This window comes from Centroberyx affinis, unplaced genomic scaffold (assembly GCF_046629955.1).
Source record: "Centroberyx affinis isolate AG114_WGS23_722 - 3 ecotype Tasmania unplaced genomic scaffold, CSIRO-AGI_Caff_v1 ptg000282l_1, whole genome shotgun sequence".
In the NCBI taxonomy this organism is placed as follows: Eukaryota; Metazoa; Chordata; class Actinopteri; order Beryciformes; family Berycidae; genus Centroberyx; species Centroberyx affinis.
Window position 1 is genome coordinate 29,207 of NW_027278961.1, and position 17,900 is coordinate 47,106.

A 17,900-nucleotide genomic window follows, 5' to 3' on the forward strand; every position below is an offset into this window, starting at 1 on the left:
ACACACATAAACACACACACACACACACGGAGACAATCACTCGGAGGATTCACAGATATGAAGGATCTGGGACGTTCAGAGACATTCCTCAATCCCCGGGACGCGTCCAGGTCTCTTAGCTGTCCGAACCGATATCCCAGCCTATTTTTAAAGCAAAGGGCCCCCGCGACACCGAGAACAGAGAAGAAGGAGAAGAAGAGGAGGAGAGCGCAGCTGAGGCTCCGGTCTACGGCGGGTGATGCACTAGAGGAGGGCCGGCGGTCCCCCGGGGGGAGGGGGGAGAGACACAGGGAAAAAGCCGGGACACCCAGGAAGGAGAGAGACGGGACGGGACTCGGGTCCAAACAGCTGGTCCTGGCTGGGACTTCACAGATCAGAAGGATGAACGGATGGAGGGAGCGAGAGAAAGCTGGAGATATCCTCCCTCATGGGTGGGGGGGGGGTCCCTCATGGGGTGTGTGTGTGTGTGTTGCATGTTCAGGTTTGGCCTGCATGAGTGTATCCCAGTGTGCAGCAGCTGGGCTGGGCTGATGAGACATGTTCTCAATCTAGTCTTCAGGGTCAAATTAATGAATTCCCACCACTGAATTACTATACTTACTAGAATAAGACTTATGTATCGCTTTGCTGATAAATGGGCTGTTTATTAAAAAGAAAATCTGGATCAGCCAGAGTCGTCCACCTCTGATATGATGGTAAATATGTAATCAGTTTGGTAGAATTGATCAATACTACACTGGTTGTCTATGGGAAGCATTTAGTGATAGTAATGAGACTCCTGGTTTCAGTGGAGAGTTTTAGTGTCCCATGATGATGATGAAACGCTGTTTTTGAGGCTTTTCCACTCTGCCAAGAATAAAATCCTGGCGCAAACACTGACTAATTGTAATTTTTTTGTTATTTTTTGGGATGAAAATGATCAAATTTGAATTTAGACCACCTTTACTTGACACAAAATATTGGCTATCGGCAGCTTCAATCTAAAAATATCAATTAAACCCTAATCCTGATATTGCCGTTATTTACTTAAAATGTGTGTTTGAGTGTGCGTAATGTACCAACATGACTGCGCGTTTGTCTTCCGAGCCTTGGGAGTGTGTTTACTCGGCCTCTTGTTTGCCACTGCTCTGTTTGTGCTGCAGTTAATATTGGACAGCGGTGAGATTTAAGGGGCTCGGGGACCTCCGCCTCCCCCGCGGGCCGCTCGACCTCGGGCCCGGGCAGAGCCAAGGAGTCGAGGCCCGAGCTGCCCCCCGAGGAGAGAGAGGAGCGACCCCGACGCTGGCCCGTAAACTCCTCACCAGGGGCGTTAGACATGCAGCATGCTTACTGAGGATTAATGGCGTCCTCCCACCCGCGTATCATCCCTTCTCTGGCTCATTATAAAAGGCCTGTTCCCAACCCAAGCGCTGCGTTAGGAAAGAGGGAACGCCGATGTTCTTTTCCCATTGCTTACTGATAGCTGGAGCCGTCACTGATGGGATGGCGATGACAAATGAAACAGGAATTTGGTTGAAACAAGGTCGTTATGTCCAAAGTGCACACTGCGGCGGCGGGACACGATGCCGACATGGCCTAAGGGTAAACACAAAACTGTTAAAGCAGCTGATTGGAGACAACAGGCGATCCGAGAGCAAATAGGCTCCTAAATCTAGAAGAGGCTGTTCTGTAACTGTAGAACGTAGCATCAAACTAGCATCAGCAAATAGACCTAAAATAGATCTATATGGTTTTATGTGGTGCCAAAATTTTACCCAAGCAACTGCTTTTTTATGTTTGTCTGTTTTTGTGATATAGAACCATACAAAACACGAAAACCCTCACCCATGGAGACATTAATGATGTAATCTACAGGGTATTTGCATGTCTCAGAAAGCCAAACTGAAGAGAGCCAAACTAAGAGCTTTTTAATGCTACCTGCAATTGAATTTAAAAGTAAATTATTAACCAAAATAAAGACACAAAGCTGGCAAAACCATTTCTGACTAAACATAGCTAATGAAAGTTGTGAAGCTATAAATGGACAGAATAAGGAAAAGGGACAGCAGGAAATTCCCTGTTAAGGGACACAAAGTCCAACTGTGTTTAGTAAAGCAGACAGGATGCAGGTTGTACTACTAACCCTGTTCTGGATTCATCTAAGAGTGGACATGCAGTGCAAAGAAACCTGGAAAAATTAAGGCCTCTAATAACTGCATTTAAGACATTTTAATACTTTTAAGGCCTTCAATTTAGATGAATTTTGAAAGACTTTTTCAGACTCTTTAAGGACCTGTGGTGAAGAAGTTCAACTCCACCAAGCTCAAGTCATTCTTGTCTGTGCTAGGGACAGATTCGGTTGGTTCTCTTGGGTCCAAAAATAAATTTGAATCCCAAATAGTAAAGTACTCTAATAAAGCCCATGGTGAGCGGGATCATAGGAGTTGCAGGTAAAAGAGCCATACAGTAGAATTTAATGTTCCACCTTGCTCCATAGTTGAAAAAAGTCCTCTAAGGCCCCTGACTTAACATCATCATTTACAGTTGCGTAGATGAATGCCTCATGCATGACAGATTTGTGGTAATTTCTAGAATGGCATGAATCCATTCCTGGAGAAGAGGTGGTCTACTGTTATTTTTCCCTTCACAGCGATGTTTCACGTATCCGGCAAAACAAACCGTCCCTCAAACTGTCTCTGACTTCCGAGAAAAGGCAGGAGAGAGGAGGAAAAAGAGAAAGTAGTGGAGAAAGTAGAGTGCGGAGAGGCCAGCTTGTGGTGTCCATTTATTATCATATGACGCTAAGCGATGGGGGCGATGTCTTAGAGCGTACAAATGTCACCATGGATCTTCTGTTGTGGCGGAGGTGTCACGTTGTTGGACACGGGCCTGAACGCAGGGCTCGCCCCGTGGGAGATGACTGTCACGAGAGGAGAGGAGGAGGAGGGGGACGGAGGGAAAGAGTGGACATTTAAGGGCGCGTTCACGGCGAGCGGTTCTCGAACTCTGAAGCGTTTCCTCCTTTAGTCCGGCTTGTTTGGCCAGGTGAGAGCGATGCCACTCGGACCCTGGTGGCACCAAATAAGACGCCAGAGAATGCGTCTCAGTCCTCTTCCAAGAGAACTGTGGTGCGATTCATTAGGAAGGAGAACGTAATCCCAACCTACAGGAAACCACCCCGAGACACAAGGGTTTATGGGTACAAGGAGACGCATGATGACATCTGATAGCAGTTCCTCATGCTTGGAAAGCCTAGCATAACAAAGCACAGCTATTTCTTCATGTGTTCTCAACTGGTACGAACACTAGAGAAGAGCAGACAAGTCATTACAGGGACTGAAATCAGATTTGTTTTGACCAAGGTACTTGTGAGTCATGTGACTTTTGTGAACAAGCCCTGTTTGGCTTGTAACTGGCCAGTGTGAACCTAAACCAACTAAACAAAGTAAACTTTTCCCACTATGGTCCAGACCAAAGAACACCAGCTGTAGGTGTGATCGCACCTTTAAACCAATTAGTCCTGCAGCACTGCCAGTATAAGCCTGGGGGTAAAGCGCACCATGGGTCCCGTACAGGGCGTCCCATGCGTCTGGCTCCAGCTCTCTTCTCTTTATCAGAGAGCTGTTTGCTGGTAGCTGCGGCTCGATAATGGGCCGGACTGTTTACTGATCCTAACAGGAAACAGACGCTTACATTAAAAGTGGCCTTGCAGCCCGGGATTTGTGGGTAAAGTCCATGGCTAACGTCTGAGCATATGTGTGTGTTTGTGTGTGTGAGTGCGGGGGGGGGGGGGGTATTTGGCTATCATGACATGAGGAATGCAAAATTGTCCTATGTTAGTTATGTGTAGTTATTTATCCCTATTTCAAACTATTTTCGATATTTGGAACTTCTCTAGAGGTTATGATGATTTTGGAATTTCAAAGCACAGTATTTGCTCATTGTTCCCGTCTACAAAAAAGGCTATTTTGATAAATCCCTTTCATACCAACCTGAACCATCGACTTTGCATTGAGATTATGGATAAAATACCTAATAATTCCTCAGAGAAACAATACGCTACTGTAAAGAAATTACAATCAAACTTAATGCTTTTGTCAAACGCCACTTGTGGCATGCAAAAACAGGGCACCACAGTAATAATAACCATAACAAACTGCAGCATTAAAGCCCAATGACAAGATAATAATGTGATGAGGCAGAAATGCAGTGTTGAGAAAATGTTTAACTCTACAGGTCAAATCAATTGCTCGCATTTCAAGAGTTATTTAGTCAGGAAGCAGGACAGAAGCCAGCTGATGTTCGGGTCAAAGATCGCTAAAGTACACCGTCTTGACATTATAAACTATTCCAGCTATGTATAAGTTGTGTAAGTTAGTAGCAGGGGTTATGGACTCACCGCTGATGCTGCTAGTCTTCCTGGTGCTGCTGTGTGTCCTGGTATCCTCTCGCTTTTTCCGCCTCTTGCATTTTGTAACGTCGACTCCAGTCCAGCCTCCATCCTCACACACTGAACTCACACACACACACACACACACACACACACAGAGTAAACAGAGCCTCTCAAATGAGACAGTTACTCATAATATGTATTTTAGATGGAGCAACATGTGGCCGTATGGAGGGGGAATCATCCCGACCCAAGATCTTCTATTACAGTGAATGTTCTCAAAATTGGTCAGTGAGGTGAACGGTTTGTAGAAATAATTCCTAGTCGTGTTTTGGGGAAGAACTTGGGGAAAACCTGTAAAAAAAAAAAAAAAAACTGAAATGGGAAACAATAAGAGCATTTATATAGACCAGTGGTTCTCAACGTGGGGTCCGGGGGCCGCCAGGGGTCGTTGAGGGGGTTCCAGAGGGTCCCCAGCAAATTTCTGAGTTGTTAAACTTCAGCATTATTTCATTTACAAGAAGTTAACACAATTAGAGAATGTAGAAGAATGACAATTTTGATCATAGTTTCACTGTTATCTCTCTACCTGCAGTGCATATAGTCATGGAATTCTGGACAAAATCATATCTAACAATAAAGATAGATCTCAGATTTGGGTTCAAGAGACAAAATCTCATCAAGTGGGGGTCCGTGGCTCTAATGTGGACTAAATTAGGGGTCCTTGATATGAAAAAGGTTGAGAATCACTGCTATAGACGATGTAAACATTAACTGAGGATGGGATGATACGTGATATCTCGCGATACGATTCAATACACGATATGGGGTTCACGATTCGATACAACCACAATACGATGTAATAAATAAAAGTTAATTGACTTTGCAGAATTATGTTTATTTTTAAGTCACAGATCTTTCTAGCGATGGCATTGGCTTGCTAGAATGTAAACAATTTAAAAATGTCATTACAAAGTGCAAATAATAGAATTTGGATGGATGAAATTGTGATGGTCAAGCCGTCTCATTTGTGATTACTACAGCACAATAAAATGGAGCTAATATCGCGATTCATTTTTCTGCCCCACTATATGTTTTGTCACTTTTTTGTATTGCGATATATTGAATTTCGATATATCTGCCCATCCCTAGGAGACAGGTTCAGTCAGGTCATTCCCTCCTTCTCCGCTGTGGCTGATAGTCTCCCACTGGACAGGTTGAATTACAATGGAGCGAATACAGGCTCTTCATTTAATCCTGGTGCAACCGAGACGCCAACATTTCTATTATTCCTTCTTCTTTATCCAGGGAAAGTTGACAGAGCATCACGCCTTTTTTTCTGGCTTCACATTCACTCACTTCCACACGTTCAGTTTTGGAGCTGCCCAGTTAAGGAGCAGCACTGGAGCACTCACTTTCCCCAGCCAGTCCAGGGATTCAAACCGGCACCTTTCCAGTCACAAGACACCCCCCCCCACTCACACACACACACACACACAAACACTACTGGTAAGGCCCCAGCAGTCCTGGAGTCACCTCATTAAGACATTCCCAGTATAGTGTGTTTATAAACAGCCTCTTAGTTCATATCCCTGATGATGGATGGAAGCTCCCTATCACTGGCTCTTCCTGCTAACTCCCCGTCCCGCTTAACAATCTCTCTGCCCCGTTTCACAACTATAAGCCATACCCCCCCCCACCACCACACACACACACACACACAGAGTTCTCCTCACTGAACCCGGCATGATAGTTTTTGTTCTGACCTTGCTTCCTCACTGGGTGGGCCCTTAATGTCTCTTGTGTGTGTATGCATATGTTTAAGTGTGAAGGAAAGTGTGTGTGTGTGTGTGTGTGTGTGTGTGTGTGTGTGTGTGTGTGTGTGTGTGTGTGTGTGTGTGTGTGTGTGTGTGTGTGTTATAAGGGAGGGAGGGAGGGATTCCCAGGGCCAGAGCGAACAGTGAATCGGCTAATGAAGAAAAACAACGCGGCTGTCAAGGCCTCCCAGCAGCAGGTCAAGCCCGGTCCCGGGGTGCCGAGGTCATCGGGGGGCGGGGGGGTCAAAGGTCAACATCAAGGCCAGGAACAGGCCTTGGCCCCCGCTGCTCTAACAAATGGAGGTGGAGGACGTACACAGGGAGGGGGGTGAATGAAAAGAGCAGAGAAAATTGGTAACTGCTATTTATCCATTTAATGTTCACCGCACTTACAACGGACCCACTGAACACATTTAACAATTTTTCAAGGTACGAAACCAACTTCTGTGTTAAAACGTGTAAAGAAGTGAGGATGAAGTGAGGAGAACCAAAAAAAAAAAAAAAAGTTGTATGTGAATGAAAAACTGTAGTGAAAATCTTGAGTGAGCAATGTGACTTAACACCAATCCGAATGTACAACAAGTCAAGTGTCTGGATGTGAGACAAATAGCAAAATAAACTCCTTTCAAGGAAAATTGATATCTAAAATGCACAAAAAAACCATAAATGCTAAAAATAAAAACGTTCTTTTTGATTAAGGCAATTGGTGTAAACCGATCAATTAAAAATAGAACTTGACTACATACATTTACACGTTACAGTTTTACAATACATTTTTTTTACATTTTCAAATGAGACACATCACTGCGGTCACATCTCTGTGAGCCCGAAACACCGAAAAAGATTCAAGTTACACGTGCTGAATCGCTGTAAACGGGTTCTTCTACATTTATCAGTCAGGGCTTCATGCAGCGGGTAGTGTCATAATCTTCAAAGCGTTTGGCAACTTTAAAAAAAAAACACTAGAGCGATTTTAGAGAAAACCTCTGTGCGGCCTGGCCTCTCACGCCAGCAGGTTTCCCATGCCTAAAATCCAGGTTGTGACCTAAAATCGGGAGAGGGCTGACAGGAGGAGCTTCCCAGCCGTGTCTGACAGCTGAACCTCTCAACCGTCCCTTTAAAAACGAGAAGATTAAGAGCGATTAACAGTACGTCAGAGCACCGCGATGCGACCCGACGAACAACCTCGTCTGTCTCAGTACTTTTGGTGACAAAAACCACAGATCGCATACATTAAAAAAAAAGAAAAAGAATAAATAAAACTATAAAACTGAACAAAAAGGGATTTTCTTCATCCTGCGCGTCTGTCCAGCCATGATTACGCGTTGGGAATGTGATTCTGAGGGTTCATTGGGGGGGGGTGAGTGTCTGGTCGCGTCCAACCAGTAGACCCTGGGTTCGCCGGTCTAGTTGCCCAGCAGAGCGGCGGTCTCGTCGCAGCGGCCGTCCGCCTCCACCGGAGCGTTGCGGTAAATCAAGAACTGGATGGAGATCTGAACCGGGGCGTCAAGGAAATCTCAAGAACACACTATGGTGCTAGAAAACACAATTAACTGTGAAGCAGAGGTGTGACCAAGTCCGCTTCGCTCGAGTCCCAAGTCAGTTTCAAGTCTTGAGGCACAAGTCCCAAGTCAAGTCCCAAGTCTAAATGTAGATTATCAAGTCAAGTCCATGTCATTAATGTCAAGTCTCAAGTCTAAATGTAGAACAGCAAGTCAAGTCAGAACAAATCAAGAGTCCAGTATCAATTTAATATCTTAAAGAAAACTAAATATCTAGGACTTTTCAATGCAATATGGTTTTAATAGGATAAAAACTTGGTAAGAGCGTCATGAGTTTGATTTCTATAATCAGTTTCAACTTCAATAAATTCAATCATTCCATACAAATTCAGACAACAGAATTTAAATTCAGTCGTCTGCTGGAACAAATCTCATCACTTTCAATCTAAGTCATTTACACAAACACAAGATCTCAAGTCAAGACTTTAGAAACCTTTTCAAGTCATCAAAGCACAAGTCAGTGTCAAGTCCCAAGTCACCAGAACCCAAGTCTCAAGTCTTCTCTTCATGCATCAAGTCAAGTCTCAAGCAATTCAAACTGTGACTTGAGTCTAACTTGAGCCCAGGTCTTGTCACTCGGTAGTGACTCCTTTCCATCTGCTTTATCATATACTAGGGCCGATACTGGCCTTTTTTTTTTTTTATAAAAGTGGATATCGGCCTGTCAATCTCATCTACCACCAATATGATGGAGGTTTCTCCCTGACTGCAGCTACATCAAAACAGACTGTAAAAACTGCAATGAAATTTTACTTTGCACTTGAATTGTTCCATAATGTTTTGTAAATTAATTCTTCAGTTGAAGGCCTAATGCATCTCAAAGTTTCCCCTACCAAAGCTGGGTGGCTCATCCTGCCTTAACCTGGGAATAATTTCTTTAGTCTGGGTTTCAGTGGAGAGTTTTAGTGTCCCATGAGCATCTCAATGCTATTTTAGAGGCTTTTCCACCCTGACAAGAATACAATTCTAGGGGAAACACTGCACCCTTATAATAATTTAAGAATTTCTTTGGGCATGAAATGTAAAGACACTGAATACTGGCACAAAATATCAGCTGTCAGCAACGTCACTCTTAAGATATCATCATCAATCTATGGAGAGAAACAACTGACGCAATCCAGACCTTTTGAAGCTAAATTGAAGGAATTATATTTTGAGTTTCATGGTCCTAAGAAAGCTTTGCAAACTTGAAATAAAGAAATCTGTCTTTGTCATTCCAGTTTGAATACTTGTGAAAACATTTTAAATGCTTGTAACTCAACGTTTGATTTAGCCTTAATTAATGGTTGCATGTAATGAAGTTACAAAACTTTGACATGTAACGCTACAAAACTCTCTTCACAAAGTTTCCGTATTCTTATTCATATGCTATGTTTTCTTTGCTGTCTCCTATTACTATTTTGCTATTTCCCTGTGGGGAATCATAAAAATGTCAAAAACTTACGACTTTTGATATCTACCATATATCCACCCCCCGTCCCCCACCCACACAAACACATACAATCACGAGACCTAAACCCATGTGACATGCTGTCCCCTCCTCTAGATCAGCGCTGCCTAAAATGTAGCAAGTACATGGCATTAGGGAGAGCCCCGAGGCCCGGCAGCATGTGTTTTTTTTTTGTTGAAAGGATACCATGAGGTCGAGGGAGAGCGTGCCCAGGCTGCCGATGAGCCAGGGCAGGTGGTGGATCATGTAGCTGCCCTCGCCCTCGCCCCGGTCCGGGTTCTTCAGCAGGACGCTCAGGCCGTACGTGGTGTTACCCAGGATGACCAGGGCGAACAGGAAGTACGACACGCCCTCCGTCGACTTCCTCTTGTACTGCGGGGGGGGGGGGGGGGGGTAAGAGAGGACGGGAGAAGAAGAAGAAACGTGAAGGAAGAGGGGGGGGGGTAAGAGAGGACGGGAGAAGAAGAAGAAACGTGAAGGAAGACGTTTTCACAGCCACCTCGCATTTTTCTTTCCCCCCCTGTCAGAATTTCGAGCGCCTGTGGGATCTGTTTCATTTTACTGGGTTTAAAAAGTGGTTTTAATGGACGTGTTTTCTCCAGCATCAGTATAATGAAAAATTCCCTGGTGTTATGCGGCTTTCTGGATTTGAATGCTATACTAGAAAGTAGGATTTAGAGCTGCAACGATTAATCGATTAATCAATTAGTTGTCAACTATTAAATTAATTGCCAACTATTTTGATAATCGATTAATCGGTTTGAGTAACTTTTTAAGAAAGATAAGTCAAAATTCTCTGATTCCAGCTTCTTAAATGTGAATATTTTCTGGTTTCTTTACTCCTCTATGACAGTAAACTGAATATCTTTGGGTTGAGAACAATAACACATTTGAGGATGTCATCTTGGGCTTTGGGAAACATTTTTCACCATTTTCTGACATTTTATAGACCAAACAATCGATTAATCGAGAAAATAATCGACAGATTAATTGACAATGAAAATAATCGTTAGTTGCAGCCCTAGTAGGATTATACTGATATATCTATTTTTATTATTATTAATAGTAGAACAGGTGTCCTGGGTTTCAGTGGAGAGTTTTAGTGTCCCATGATGGTCTAAATGCTGTTTCAGAGGTTTTTCCACCCTGACAAGAATAGAAACGCTGAATACTTGTAATTTTGGGGAATGAAAAAGGTCAGATCTAAAAACATTGATATTGGCAGCATCAATCCAAAAACATCAATATCGTTATCAGCCTTCAAAAACCCATATTGGTCAACCCCTACTGTACAGTACACCTAGAAATGCAGTTAATAGTACTTATCATTGTGCATGTACTAAAGGGATTTTGGACACAGTGTATGTTTCTACTCAGCCTGTCCTACTCACATTAGTGTACATCTGGGGGAGTCTGGAGCAGAGGTAGAGCACCGATGACACCGAGCCGATGGAGAAGCCGATGATCTCCTTGGTGGTGAAAGCCTGGAGCGGACGGAGAGGGCGTTAACACCAAATAAAGCCGGGAATAACCGGTTCACCTCGGTTCGCCGGTCGACCGAACGAGGCGCGTCTCACCTGAATAACGCCGACGTCAGAGGTCGAGAGCAGGGCGCGGCCTTTGAACCCGGAGGGCGCCGCCTCCCACCGGGGCCCGGGGAGGGGGAGGGGGAGGGGGGCGAGGCCGGCGGTGCAGCCCAGGACGCAGGCCAGCCCCACCGCGTGTAAAACCCTCCTGCCTGGAGAGCAGAGAGAGGGGAAGACGGTTGGGGTCCGCCGTCAATACTGGGAGACTCAGCACATTCCTCCAGACAGGGCGGACCGTGTCGAAGGTCAGCAGCAACAAGGCACGTGATGACATCATTACAGGGTTCAGGGATTACCTCTTCCCTCTGTCTGCACTGGTCTTGGGCCATTGTTCCTTATCTCTGATCTAGGAGGCTTGTTCACTATGCGGCCATGTCAGATAAAATAGATCCTTTCAATAAACAGTAGTGCCTTGGAGGTTATTGAACTGTTACTTCTATGACCTACTGGGGATAAAAGATACTGTATGCATGACTTTTATAAGATAATGACCACACCAAATCATTTAATTGCCTGTGTTGTCCAAGGTACACAGATGCATCTGAATTGTGCATTTCAGTTCTGCTTCTGTTTACCAGGACGTCTGTGTGTGTGTGTGTGTGTGTGTGTGACAGATACCAAACAAGGCTTTGATCAATCTGTCAATGCACTGGAACTCACACAGTGAAACCCAAAGACAATGGCTCTCACACCGCGGGATTAAGAGTGTTAAGAGCGAAAAAGCAGAAGAAAAACACTCACTTTCAGCCGCTCTGTTCCTTGTTTTGTAGTAAAGGTACATGCCTAGCATCACCAAATCGGCCAGGACGTAATAGACTGCTGTATATGTCTGGAGGAGAGGAGAAAGAGAGAGAGAGACATGAAACAAAACAAACAAAAACATGTCCACTTGGTCACTATGGTTAGCACCCAAAGACTGATTCAAACATTTTGTGTGTCTGAACTACCAGTCACCTGAAGTGGGAGCTGGTCAGCTAAGAAGGAGCCCACTAGATTGCAGCTGTCACCTCCCAGCCACAGCAGCAGAAACCAAATAGAGAGCGCGCTGTCCATGTTCCCCGTTCTGCAGGAGCTGTAGTACTGTCTGCAACCGGGGAGACAACAGAATTTAAAGATACGAGGCGTTCAGATGGGTTCAAGCGCTGCCTGTCAGAGGGCTGTTATTACCGTTATTTCACTTACGGGAGCGAAGACACCATGAAGCAGAGAATGGACAGCAGGCCTAGGGAGACGCTGGCCATGTCCCTGCCGTCCTGGGCGCATTCCCCAAGCCCTTCCCAAACCCAGACCGAGCCGTTAGGGCACAGGGTGGTGAAGTTTCCCTCCATGGTCCAGCCGACGGCCCCCCGCGTCAGGACTCCCTCTGACCACATGTTCTGCGGGAGAGAAAAGCCTCGGTAAAAAAAAACCCCAAGTCATCCCAAGTCTACAGCTTTCATTACAAACTGGGCAGCACCTGATCTACTACATTACTGATATGTTTTATTTTCACGGTACTTCTCTGAAAGCAAAGTGCTTTACATGAAGGCATAAAAACAAGATTAGTTAAAAAAAAAATATATGGCATATATCTTCTCATTGCTTCATCACACAGTCAAAATCAGCCACATAAACAGCAAAGAAAATAGCACACTGGGTCACAAGTAACACAATTTCCAGTTAACACGATCGTAAACGGGGTCAATAACCACTGACGACAACATAAAAAACAGGCTGTTTGGATTTACATTTTGCTTTGGTTTGCTGATTAGTTTAACAAAGTGAGACAGTTCCGGTAACGTTAGAATAATTACTTTTGGTTTTTCTTTTAGCCTACCATAATATCAGCAGAGAAAAAAACAAAACGGTTAGCCATTTAGCTAGCGACCATAACAATGAATAGCTCGCTTTCGTCTGTGATTTTTACATCGAAAACGTCTAGTAAACTACCTGTTGGCACACTGGGGGAAAGGGGGGGGAAAGCATAAACTGCTCTTGCCTGTTAAGCCGCTGATAACTGCCGATAACGTCCTTTCCAGAACAAAACCTCTCAGACGTCTGGCGACGCTGACAACACAACAAGGAAGCAGGCTGTAAACAATGTGGTAGCGACTGAGCGGATTGGTCGTTAAGCTGCAACGTCACGGAAACGAGGCGTGGCTTCGCAAAGGTAACCGGTGACCAGTGGCTCGTGAACCCCAACTATTCTCCAAAAACAAGCCGCGTCAAACCACCCTGGCTTTCAAAATAAAAGTTTAGCTCGACACTTTATTCTAGGAGGCCGCATAGCCTTTAGGAACATTGTGCAATCATAGCTTCATTTCATTATTGCTTAATTCATTTGAAATTAGGACAGTAAGAGAATGATATAAGCTTCACTCCCACTGCTACCTCCTCACTTGGAGTATACACTGACGTCTCTAGTTCTATTCCAAACCACATAAAACAACAAATATCTTCTGAGACTGGGGTCTGGGGTCCCCCAGACAAATTTTTTTTTGTATTTATTTTTATTATCATCAGCATCAGATATACAAAGTTATCCAAAAGCATAGATGGAGTAACAGAACAGTAATAAAGAATAACAGACATACAAATATACAACGCCAGGGGTTACAAACAAAGTTTGACACCCTTCTCTCCTTTCCCACGTGAACTACTTCCGATTGCACAACGCAAGACCCGCCTTAATGGGATGACTGACAGGTAGACGCCTGTGACAATGTTAATACAGTCAAAGATGCTCTATAAAATGCATTTGCAATTGCATTTTGCCAGGGAATCAGCGCAGTGGTGTGTGTATTAAATGGCCAAGACAGGAGGCGCTGTTTCGCTTTTTACATTTGGATAAGCATTTAGGCTACATTTTGCCACCTTTACAGCATAATATTGTCTTTAATAATGAAATGTAAAACACCCTATTAGAGAGTGTAAAACCATATAAGGTAAATGACATATCAATTATAATTTTGACACCATTATTGCATAATCACATGAAACATATCTATGCAGTTCGGGAAATACATTTAAATTTTCCAATTTGCATCATCATTTGAATAAAGCTAAAAATAAAGCGTGCAAATTCCTGTTTTAAATGAAATGTCAATACTAGTACAGGAATTGTCAAATGCAAAAAAACAATATTAAATTTTCATTTTGAGCCAAAACCTGCACATACAAGTGGTAAATATAAATTCAAATGTAGGATTACATGGCCATTTTAGATATTACATTTCCATCTGAATTATGCATGCGATACGCTTCCATACAAATGAGGTTCAAATGTGTATCTATGTGAGGGTCAAAGCTGACAAGACAAAGCCTGGGAACCCCTGCACTTGGGTCAGCTTGAGTAATTCCAGCTTGGTGTCCCAGCGGGCGCACATTTCACATATTCTCAACACATATTAATAACCCTTGTTAAGCAGCCTTTGTCGCTCCGCTTGGTAATTCAGTCATTAGTCTTGAGCCGTCTACTTCGACATTAGGCTCCCACATTCTTCTACGAGCTTTGCATTTTAGTATTAAGCTGTGAAAATATTGCTAATCACATCCAGGTCCACGTCCTTTGCTTATATAGGGGCAATATTGCTACTGACGGGTCCATCTAGTCACGAGAAATCGCGTTCTCTAGTGCAGTGGTTCTCAACGTGGGGTCCAGGGACCACCAGGGGTCCTTGAGGGGGTGCCAGGGGGTCCCAAGCAAATTGATGAATTGTTAAACTTCAGCATTATTTCATTAACAAGAAGTTAACATAATCAGAGTGTAGAATAACTGTTTCATAACTGACATATTTTCACTGTTATTCCTCTACCTGCAATACAGATAGTATAGACAAAGTCATATCTAACAATAAAAAATATTGTCAGATTTGGGCTGAAGGCACTAATTTAGACTAAATTAGGGGTCCTTGATATGAAAAAGTTTGAGAATCACTGCTCTAGTGTATGTAGAGACGGTCACAACAAACCCCATCAAAAATCTCCCAATTTAATGTTACTTTGCTTATTAGGCAAACATTAACACCTGATAAAACATTACTTTAAGAGCTTATACGAATTGTTAAGAGCCACTCTTCAATTCGGCATACACCCAATAGACCAGTAGCACTTACTTCAATAACATAACATAACCGGATTGTTTTCCAACAATATTCTTCTTCCACCAAAATACACTGTAAAGGCAGACAGCGAGCAGTGAACCAATTATAAAACTGGGATATTATTATAATAACGTGCTGCTTGGTGGATTGGATGTATGCCGAATTGAGTAGTGGATCCTAACGACTCAGAAAGTGTCTTGCCATATTCTGCGAGGTGTACACGTTTGCCGATAAACAAGGAAACATTAAATTGCCAGGTTTTGAATGGAGTTTGGCGTTAGTGTAGATACAAGAGAGAAGGGAGCGTGCCATCTAACCCGGTGTTATACCGGCCTGTTTATATCAGTTGAAAATATTTGAGTTTGAAAGGCTTAGTCTAGATAAACCAGTCACCTGAATATACACCCTGTCTAGTCGAGAGAAAATATCCTACCTCGGGAAGAAATTGACGATTTAAACCGCAGTCAGACTTTGAATGAAATTGGGTAGAAAGGCATCGACATGCTACTTCCGTAATGTCTGAGATGAACTTGATGTAAACAGCTGACTGTCTGCCTGCCTGCCTCTCTGACGACTCAGCACCAAACTACGCTGATGTCAGGTCCTGCGGTCCTGTTTCCAGATTCAGTCAATCACGCTTGTGCTGCCATCACGTGCTTCTCGTAAACTCATACTTCAGACCTCAGCGGGTCATAAATGCAACTTTTTCACGTGCCTTTTGGTCACTTTTACCATCAGTTGGTGACACAACTTCCACATAACCAGTAGAACAGCCACTCCCTAGTGTTTCTGTAGTGGTGACAAAATGTTAAAAAATAAACATATTGGCAGTTTGAATTAAACTGAAGCTCCCTGCGCTCTCCGGGGAAAATATTACGCCAAACTCACTTTAAGAAATATGACATATTAACAATTCATTACGTGTCCGTAAAAACACATAACTCTAGAAACACAAGATAAAAGGCGTCATATGGAGACAGTCTTCTTGTCAATTCGGCATTAATATAATCCATAAAGATAAACTGTATTTCCGTACAAACTTTACATTTTGGATTTTGTCGTCTCAACTCGCTACCAGCCTCCGTTGGTTAACGTTAGCTGCGCTATTTTAGTGGGAGAAGACCGTGGGAATGAGAGGCGAACCGTTTAAAAAAAATAGATTTCTCACTGAAATAAGTGCTGGTTGGATTCAGATACACGCCGAATTAAACACCGACTCATAACACTGTTAATTCACCGTCTATCATGTGTGCCTGACGGTATTTGAGGAGTTTTTTCGGCCGTTACCAAAGTAACTACCCGGTTTGCTGCTTCCTGTTTGGTGCTGGAGAGAGCGCACCTACCTTCCGATAATGTTAAACATGTTTGATTGGCTGGCGAAGTTAGCTACCGTTGACTCGCAAATCGGTTCGGCATTTCGGTGACAGTACAATCCTACTTTTAGCTAGTTTAAAGTTTGGCTGGAGTCAGTGGGCCAAGCAGGTTCATTCAACATATGCTAGCCTATCTTTTCCTATGTTCTATTTTCAGTCAATGATCGCAGTTAAGCTAAATGGCATGTTTCTTACCTTTGTAACAGACTCCCGTGTGGATTCATTGACAGACTGTGATTGACAGCCAAAGCATGCTGTGGCAAACGATCAGCGACGGGTTCGACTGAACCAACTCAAAGGGTGGTCCAAAAATGTGTGATTTTTTTATTACTTGTTTTTGTCAGTTGCTGAAAATAGTAAAAGCATCATTGATATAGGCTGCTTAAATATAATCACCTGATTGCGGGGACTGTATGATGATAAGTTTATTTTTTTAAAAGACAAAAAGTGGGGTAGCAAAACCATAACTTTGCTCCCCCTAATTGAATAATGGGGATGCATTTGCTCCACTTGCTCGCACTAAACCAATGCTGATATCCATGACGTCATCAAAATTTCTGTGGCAACCATGCTGAGGTGCAGGCCAGTCAAATAACCAGTGGATGGCGCTGATGTGGTCAGGTGTGGCCATTCTAATCATTCCAGGTCTGTGTCCCATGCTCTTTGCCCTCATCAATCTCCCCCAACTCGGTTATCATAGAATATTCCCACTTTCCCAGGAATATGTACCACTTTGTTGGGTCATTCATGTGCAGCTCAACTCGTAACTGTGTAGATGATTATCAGAATCACTATTTTAAATTTACATGTCTGCTGCACGTTTTCTCCTCTCCTTTCTGCAAAGTGCAGCTACAAAGCAGCTCTGTACCATTTGGTTTCTAAAACGCACCAGCCACCCAAATCTACTTTTATTAGAGGGTTCATTTTGTTACTACGCTAAGTTGTATTTAGCCTACATCTTTGCAGCTGGGAAGTAGGAGCTTATGACGACCACCTGAAGGCAGCATTTGACTGGCATTTAGCCATAGAGATCAATTGGGTAATTAGCCTATATTCAAGTAACATAAAGGGTCCTGTGTACAATGTAGGTCAAAGTGGATACATTTAATTTTCATAGTAGCTACATATCAACATAATGACTGGAGGTTGACAAGCCTGGAAGTGGCAGCAATGACATTAAAATATGCTGAGCGGAAATTAACCGGGGCTCATAGCACAATACTATTAAATTTAATGGAATGTGACAATTGTAATTTATGTATGTATGTATGTATAATTTTCACGAATGTATAATATATGTAGGCTGATTTCCATAATCTATTTAAGCTATAAGCCACAAGAGGCCGTGGTTTGCAGTGATTTTAGAACAGCCAAGAGGCGTTGTTAGGTTTTATACAGTAGTATTAAGACGGCAAAAGTTCAATAAATCCGCCTAAAAATATAGTTCTTGAATAGCAGCTTAACAAAGTGGTTGAGGTTGAGACAGAAGTAACAGTTAGAGCACTGATTTCAATTTAGTGTTCTGATATTGAAATGAACCGTTATGAGGTCACAAATGTGGGTTTATATCATAGGGTATCATCATTATTTAAATTAACGGTTGCATGGTCACAGGCGTGCATGTATATTAAAATGTCCATACTAACTTATGTGGTCAAAAG

At 43.2% G+C, this 17,900-nt stretch overlaps 1 protein-coding gene across 2 annotated transcripts; it reads right to left on the bottom strand.

Annotated features, from left to right (window-relative positions):
- Nucleotides 1–6,441: 6,441 nt before the first annotated feature.
- LOC139639640 (lysosomal amino acid transporter 1 homolog) lies at nt 6,442–15,375 on the bottom strand. 2 transcript variants are annotated; one of them, XM_071513792.1, is made up of 8 exons: nt 15,300–15,375; nt 11,967–12,160; nt 11,739–11,868; nt 11,526–11,613; nt 10,776–10,936; nt 10,590–10,682; nt 9,385–9,570; nt 6,442–7,679 (listed from the first exon to the last, which is right to left on the bottom strand). In XM_071513792.1, the coding sequence occupies exons 2-8, from the start codon at nt 12,155–12,157 to the stop codon at nt 7,593–7,595; spliced, it is 936 nt and encodes a 311-aa protein (XP_071369893.1). In that variant the 5' UTR covers nt 12,158–12,160; nt 15,300–15,375; the 3' UTR covers nt 6,442–7,592. The 2 variants fall into 2 exon arrangements, with proteins under 2 accessions (XP_071369893.1, XP_071369884.1); XM_071513783.1 differs by lacking the exon at nt 15,300–15,375 and adding an exon at nt 12,763–12,825.
- Nucleotides 15,376–17,900: the final 2,525 nt, after the last annotated feature.

Bases quoted from the DNA above. Each gene is read 5' to 3' on its own strand.
- LOC139639640 (XM_071513792.1), bottom strand. From the start codon at position 12,157: ATGTGGTCAGAGGGAGTCCTGACGCGGGGGGCCGTCGGCTGGACCATG. The intron at 11,869-11,966 runs GTAAGTGAAATA...CCCCGGTTGCAG, and splicing joins TTCATGGTGTCTTCGCTCCC to ACAGTACTACAGCTCCTGCA. The intron at 11,614-11,738 runs GTGACTGGTAGT...CCTCTCCTCCAG, and splicing joins CTGACCAGCTCCCACTTCAG to ACATATACAGCAGTCTATTA.